The sequence below is a fragment of the Amblyomma mixtum genome, chromosome 2, assembly GCF_055824585.1.
Source record: "Amblyomma mixtum isolate Tamu chromosome 2, ASM5582458v1, whole genome shotgun sequence".
NCBI classification, from domain to species: domain Eukaryota; kingdom Metazoa; phylum Arthropoda; class Arachnida; order Ixodida; family Ixodidae; genus Amblyomma; species Amblyomma mixtum.
Window position 1 is genome coordinate 291,867,073 of NC_143013.1, and position 8,021 is coordinate 291,875,093.

The 8,021-nt window shown below is 42.6% G+C and overlaps 1 protein-coding gene across 1 annotated transcript in view; it reads right to left on the reverse strand.

Annotated features, from left to right (window-relative positions):
* Mer (ezrin/radixin/moesin family protein merlin) overlaps nt 1–8,020 on the reverse strand; it is a 39,346-nt gene extending 31,326 nt beyond the window's left edge. The window contains exons 1-4 of the mRNA XM_089574410.1: nt 7,512–8,020; nt 7,157–7,285; nt 2,777–2,899; nt 2,529–2,612 (exon numbers count right to left, since the gene is read on the reverse strand). Of these exons, the coding sequence (XP_089430536.1) occupies nt 2,529–2,612; nt 2,777–2,899; nt 7,157–7,285; nt 7,512–7,598 (423 nt within the window). The 5' untranslated portion in view covers nt 7,599–8,020. The remainder of the gene's footprint in view (nt 1–2,528; nt 2,613–2,776; nt 2,900–7,156; nt 7,286–7,511) is intronic.
* Nucleotide 8,021: the final 1 nt, after the last annotated feature.

Here is an 8,021-nt window from a genome sequence, read left to right on the forward strand (position 1 = left end):
TATTTTCATTTAAATGGCTGAAAATATTGAAAAAACAGGCAATTATTATGCTCCACTCGTTAAGAAAAACTTTTTTTTTATCCATCATAAAACTCGTTGGGTTCAAGTGTCAATTTCCTAAAATACTCCGAACAACTCCAGTTAATGCCCAAACTGAAAGCATTCATACATATTGCATAATTTAGATGGACCAGTTTAGGTAGTTAGTTAAAACTTGCCTAGCTAGCCCTCCCATCGACACATTGTCAAGCCTTCATTGCAGTTTTTGTTGATGTCATCCATAAAGCTGTCTGTCATCTTTGTATGCAAGATCTTTCTCCAATTGATGAACACATGGGTGCCAGCCAGAAATAAAACAGTTAAGGTGTGCCCTGTGACTGGCCCATGCGCTGTTCAACTGCATAAGCTAATGCTATAGCTAAGGTGCAGGCCCAAATCCCAAATATTAAACAAACTTTGAGAATCTCATCCCAAGAAAGCGAAACTTGCCACACGCCCTCAAGACTGATTCAGCACGGTAAGCAGGCAAAGTCCTGAAGCTGCACTTGGGCTATGAGTATATGATTATGAATGGCTCCGCAATAAATTTCACCACACCTTGGTTTCTCCAGTGCGCCCCGAGATTACACAGCACCCGAATATTTTTACATTTCGGATCCACTGAAATTAGGATTCCTTGGGCTCAGCAGCCGAAAGCCATGACCACTAAGCTGTCACGGATTTGATTAGCATATTGCTAAGGTGCCATTACTGTTTTCCCTGTGTAACTGCCAGCAGATAAACAAACCACCATACCAGCACCAGCATGCTCTAATGATGCATGCACCAAAGATTAGCCCCTTATTAACTGCACCATGTAAACACCATAGCCACATAGCTTGCTGGGTGCATAATTAGGTAAACTGAGCCAGTAAGGCACCTGGGCATAACATCTCAATCTCCATGACCGTTATATAATCAAGTTAAACCTTATATCTTGGAAAAAAGAAGAAAAACAGTAACTTCTACCGCAGACAAAAGCGCACATGCAGCCTCGAAAACCACAGACAACATAATTTAAAACTATTTAGCATATGCATACTAATAAGCTTTCTAATTGTAGCATTTTGCCATTATATTCAACTCCCTGCCAAAGAAAACTCCAATGCTGAAAGCATACCAACATGCGTCCTGTTCTTGCAAAAGAATAAAACCCACACTGTTGCACCTGTAACCTGGTGACTAAACAAACTATTTATGACATGGTCTTGGCACTGCCTTTTGGCACACACAGCTGTTGGAAGTAGAATGAATGATGGGAACAAAAATGTATCCATGCAATTTGGCTACAGTAGGGGAAAAATAGTTGGGGCCACTGAGGGCGCATAGCAAGCAGCCCTAGCTGCACTGTGCTACATCCTAAGAAGACAATCTTCACCCTTTTCTTAACTCTCTGCAGACATGTTCTTCAGTGTGGGCACAATAAAATGCAACCATCAGGTTCTGTACATGTGCACAATATCTGTGAAACTTGCTGTGGAGCTCTGTCATCTTTACTTCTCAGTCTGACTAGTATTTTTACTCCCGTAGATAAACGTTTATCGCCCTCAGACGGGCGTTATCTAGCCTATGTTTGCACATCACCCCACAACAGCCCCAAAAGGATTGTGATCCTCACATCACACCATCAAACAAGCTGAGTCGACAGCAGATAAGGGCCCCTCCCAATGCCTTCCAATAATTCTTCTTTTGCATGACCATGCACACATAAAATCTAAGGCATTCAAGACTGTTAGCAGTGATGTACTCAGGTTATCTGGAGGTTATCTGGCTCTGTGTCTTGCTCAAACAGAGCGCAGCCAATGCCCCTCACTAGTATCAGTGCCACCAAATTCCTTTTTGCTTTTGTGAGCACAAACTCACCCAATAAACACTTTGCTTTCAAGTACGTCTGCCTGCTGGCTTGTCACCACAAGATACCTAGTAGAAACATGCTCAGTACTGATCCGAGCACCTCTCACAAGGCCACACAACAAAAGCAATAAACACACAGCAACACAAAAGAAAATGCAGTGCAGCTTAGAAGAAGCATGAAAAAAAAAGAAAAAAGAAAGCTCGAATATTAACACACTGCTCCTCCTTTCTTTCTAGACCACAGCCAGAGGAAGGGCTGTGATACAAGCTACCTACCATGAAATAATTCTGCCCTCATTGATGTGTGCCACACTGAAGTGCCAAGAAAACAAGAAGGTCACAAAGCCCTGTGATTTTTAAAAAATTATCAATACCAACAAGAAGCTCTGCTTTGGGCCACTGCATTGAGAGAGAGAGAGCATTGTGTGCCCAAAATCGCTCCTCTTGTGAAAGCATTGTTTTTTTTTTGCATCTGAACACTAGCAAGTTTCAAGTAATATTGGTTCCAAGGCCAAATAATCAGAAAGTAAAATAAATGATGTACAATGAATAAGCACCCAGTTGTGCTGAAGCACATTAAAAATGCATAGCTGACAGTGCCAAAGTAACTCAACTGAATTCTAAAGACTCCTCACCTTTGCCTGAACAGCATACGACGCCAGAAGGACAGAGGCTTCGGGAGGACAGTACACGTGCATGCTCAAGATGGCCTGCTTGACCTGGGAAGAAATGAGCGCATAAACAGGAACACCTTTAGGCCAGAACTTCCATTACCTTATTTGAGCTGATCACATGCCCTCGGTTACAGGGCCACATTTCACATTCAAACTTATGAGGCAAATGGCAGCAAAGACAGGCACTAGCACATGACTAACCAACATACCTGCAGAAAGAAAAGGTGCTGGGTGATTTCCTGTATAAGCTCCTCAGAAACATCCTCTGGATAAAACTTGGCCAAGAACAGCAGGCTGAGTGGACTCTTTTTGGGCACATCCTGGTCTTGAACCTAAAAAAATTCAGGGGGCACTTTGTTGACCTAAAGTGCGGAGAGGGGAAAGCCTTAAGCGCGGTGTTGCTGCTCGTGTCACTGATGCGTTGTTAGGATGTTAGGCTTCGCCTCTAAGAGTGTAACTCGACAGCGTCTTGCAACGCCACCAGGGAGTTCATAGAACGCCATCGCCCGTTCGATTGTACGCCTTGGTCGTCGTTAAATTGGTTTTTGAGGAAAGGAAATTATCTGTCTTGCATATCTGGGTGGACACCTAAACCTCGCTGTAAGGGAAGGGAGGAAGATGAGAGTGAACAAAGACACCATATTCACTAGACGCGCCTTTGTTCATTCCAAACCATCGAGCTGGCATGGCGGAGTGGTTAGCATGCTCGTCTCGCACTCCGGAGACCGGGGTTCGATTCCCGAACTCGACCAATTGCCTACTCGATTTTATTTATTTATATGGCCTGACTAGAAGGGCTAATTGGGTAATTAAGCAATTAACTAAACTCGGTTCCACTTACTTGGAGCATCACTATACGATCCCTTTAATTGGTTGCATGGTTACTAGCTGAAGTACAATTGGCCCCGTTTGAAATTCGCGCACTGTGACGTCACGACTGTTTCGACCAATTGAAAAGCGTGACATTTCTGTCGACAACTCCTGCTTACAACGACGAGGCATTAAAGGCTTCCGCCTTAATAAATAGGATCAGTATGCCATCGTTACGATAAGCAGTTCATACAAGGACAGTAAATAAAATCATGAACATGGTTTGAAGAACTGTTCCTTTGGCACGCTCCAAATGCAGTGGTTGCATACAGTCAGCTCATCAACAATGGTTCATTGGGCACAGATGCCACTAAAATGCTGAATATTTTCGTAGTCTAAAAACTGAATGATGCAGCCTGCACTTGTTTGCATGACCAGTGTAGTGCACCTCTTTAGCTCAGGCTACATGCCAAGATTATGGTGAAATCCAGTTCGTTTGTGGCTTTGACGTTATTGGACCACAAGTGTGCATAAAGTTGTGCAAAGCACCTTGACTTTTCTGCATACTTTCTTCTGCACACAAAAAAGCATCACAAACAGAAACAATGAGAGTGATGAAGGTTTGGTTTGGTTTGTGGGGGTTTAACGTCCCAAAGTGACTCAGGCTATGAGAGACGCCGTAGTGGAGGGCTCTGGAAATTTCGACCACCTGGGGTTCTTTAACGTGCACTGACATCGCACAGCACACGGGCCTCTAGAATTTCTCCTCCAAAGAAATTCGACCACCGCGGCCGGGATCGAACCCGCGTCTTTCGGGTCAGCAGCCGAGCACCGTAACCACTGAGCCACCGCGGCGGCAGAGTGATGAAGGTGCACAGAAGCAAACACAGAAATGAATTCCATCGAAAAGACTCCCTCATGGAATGTATTGTTTTCATGAGGGAATACTAAAAGAAATTAACCAGACAGTAACTGAAACTCCCAATGTAGGGCACTGTTATTTTTATTTCTTTTTATAGCCCTTTAAAAACGTACGCTCTTGTAGCAAGCCTATTGTGCCTATGACGGTGCGGGCAGGTCAATGGTATGTTTTTTTTTTATTTTTAGGATTGCCCAACTTAATTAAGGACTGCTTTTGTTTTACTAGTTACTGTGGCCAAGTGAAGGCAAGCGCTTAAAGGAATTGTCCAGTGGTGGTCACAAATAAGAAAATGATAACATTACTTAAGAGGTGCTATATAACTTTCCCGAGATGATAGAAATATGGTAACTAAAGGTTATGATACGGTACTTACATAACGAGTATCTTGTTTTCTCGGAAGGCTCAGAATATAGTACAACTTCACGTAGTGAATAACCCTCTTTCATTTTCTGCCTTGTTTTTTAGTTCATTCATTATAGATCCAGCTGTGTAACCCATAACATACAACTCGTTTTAAGGAGTCATCTTCAAATATGGCCAGCCAGACAATCTGATAGTTTGTATAGTAGGTCATCAAAGAAATCAGTGGTATGTTGAATTATTACTAGCCCACAGACCAAAAGGATAATGCAATGTTCATAACATACGCATATAACCATGCAAGGAACTCTGCAATGACTATTAATACACTAGTTCAAGAACTGTGATAACATCTGGTTTAGGGGAACACAGCAATTAAAACTATTTTCATTATTTACCCATGAAATATAACAAAATTTGGCACAAATATGTAACTTCTTCTGCTGATAACTGTATTTCATTTTATTTTAAGCTAGTTAATCTCCAGGGCACTAAAATAATGAAGAAGGTGCACATGTTTTTCATGTCAGCATGTACACAAAGCCCTGTTCTGTGAAATAAAGCTATTAATTTTTTTTAGACGCCCAGTACTCATGGAATAAAAGTTAAATTCCAGCATGCAAATTTGCAAGAAAATGTTTTTTTACAAAGATAACTTTAAGAATACTGCACGTGTATATGAAATATTAGAGAGCTTCACTGAACTCCACAACGGCTGAGGCTTCATGCGCAAGAAACAGAATCATTCTACTGTCATTCATTAAGAAATGTCTGCAGGGATGAGTGACAGCAATCACAGAAAACACAAAACCTGAGAAAATTAACCTTAAAGTTTATTCCCTCGATTATCATCTTATATGCTGTTCCTTTTAGTCAGAAAAGCACAGCACTACAATGAATGGAAGCTCTGGTCTTCTTATCTCTTTTCTCCATGATGATACTAAGACAGTAATGCTCCACTGTCGGAAACCCGCGGAATTTGCAATGTGATTTTCGACGGCCACACATAAACACAATGCTATTCTCTGAATTTGAGATGCATATTTCGCTATAATTTTTGTCGTGAGACAGGTGAAGACCCGCGGGCTATTGAAAAAAACTGAGAAATAAAAAATTCTGAACAAATTATTCATAGCGTCCCGCTTAAATACCAAACAGCACAATAGGGGTCACTAAAGCTCCTCAATTTATGTCCCATTTGACACTCAACATTCCTGCAATGCAGCTGACAAAAAGTAACAAATGAAGTGTAAAGTGTGCTACTAAAACAAATATTGTTGACCAAAACAGAACTGAACTCAACCGCACACTTTTTTCAATTGCTACTTGAAGCTTAGAAAAGATTAATGTGTACTAATTTTCCAATAAAAAAATTTCACCTCAAACATAGGGAGTAGCAAAATAACAGCACATCATTTATGACACAGATACTACCACTGCACATTTTCTCACTGCATTTTAAACCATCTTCATAGCCTTTACCAATAAATGACAGCCGTAATCTGTCACATTATAGTGCAGTTCATGGGGTAAAAAAACCAGTATTTGGGTGCACAGACAATAACAAGCTCTGTTGCTAACAGTGTTTGTAACGCTGGTTTCTGTCCTGTCTGCAGTCAGCGATACAGCAAAACAGAGCGTTTGTATATGTAGGATACAAAGTGTAAAGAGGTTATACTGTGCTCGCGGGACATAACACATTGTTGTCATCAATTATTTAAACAAAACGACAAACAAAATGGAATGAGAGAAAAGAAGAGACAGACAAAAGTGCTCCTGTTTGTCAACGCTGTTTCGTTGTTGCATTCAAGACAAACCAACTAGCCCGACTTAGCCCTCTTATCGTCAATCAGCGTTTGCGAATGATCCTGACATGTGAGTATGTTTGAAAGCATGTTTTACTTTACTGTTTAACAAAGCAGGTATAATGAAACAGTCATAACACTGCCTTTGCCAACTGAATTTATAAGTAGTACAATACGACTTGGTGCCTTAGTGCTGCCCACACAACTGGTGGGTGCATGTGACATTCATAATGGATATGATCGGCCTATTGTACAAGCTATAATAGTCAAAATTTTAATGACCCGCCGAAAAAGCCTATCTGTAGCTGCTGGCTTTCCGACACCCTTTCGGAGGCACACACAAAAACAACAAAACAGCCAGGCTCGTTAATCACTCAGGCCTTCCCATTTAGCAGCCAATGTCACTTCTTCAGCTTTTTCAACTTCTGTACCTAATCACAAAGTGGTCAGGTACATCAAACAAAAGTCCAATTCAAAGCCTACATGCAAGTTTGCCTGTGCTTACAATAAGCAAGTACGCGCACCTTCAGGAAAACGAAACAGCAATGACAGCTCCGACATGTCAAACGAAACATACAACAATCGCAACAGTAATGTGCAGCCCGTGTCAGCTGTTTCAGCGACGAAAGTCTGGAAAGTACACTGTTAAACGCTGGCTTTGACAAGAGATAAAACAAACACGGTCTTGTCACCTTTTTGTCAAGCTTCAGCCACGCGACGAATCCCTTTGAGTCGATGTACTGAAGACCGAAGTACCAGCTTTCCCTCAAGCCGATGGTCCGGCAGACCAGATCGAAAAGCTCTTGACCTGTGACTTTTGGCTGCAGCGCGAGAAGCAAGATAAAAGAAGCGTACGATGAGCTCCTTACGTTGCCGACAGTTACTGCGTACGCCCGAACATCCAAGTCAACGATCAAGCATTCCTAGGCGTCGACGGCACGTGGCAATGTCGAAACGTCACAAAATTTGAATTGACCTTTCGAAAAGTGATCTGTGCAGAGTCATAAGCTAAACAAAGGAATAAAACGGAAGCCAAAAAGCGCTTACCTCAAGATCAAATTCCAGTTCGGCATCCATCGTCGACACCCGAACTGGGACAACTTTTCCCGGCTTCCGATTCTTTCTGAACGGCATGATGAGCCTCTTCAGCGACCCTTTTCAGCCGCTATCATAAGCTTGGCAATGAAACTGGGATCATCTTCAGACGAGCTCTAGTTTAATAATTACTAGGTCAGGAAACGGCGAACACCCGCCGTCTCTCGCATAGCGCTAGCGGATGACGTTCACTCCTGCAAGAACGGATAGCCCGATGCGTATCTTCGGCCCCCAGAACACATCGTGACAACAGCAACGAATCTCACGGAGCAGCGCCCGCGAACATTTGGGTTGCCTTCATGCACTTGCGGTGGAGTTTTCCAGAGCCAACAAACTTCGTCGGCAGAAAAGAGCACTAAATAACCCTTCTGTCCGGAATCTGGACGGATCATGGGACGGAGTACGAGAGAAGGGACGGATACTGCGCACGTAGTTGCCGAGCGCACAAAGCGCGCAAGGCAA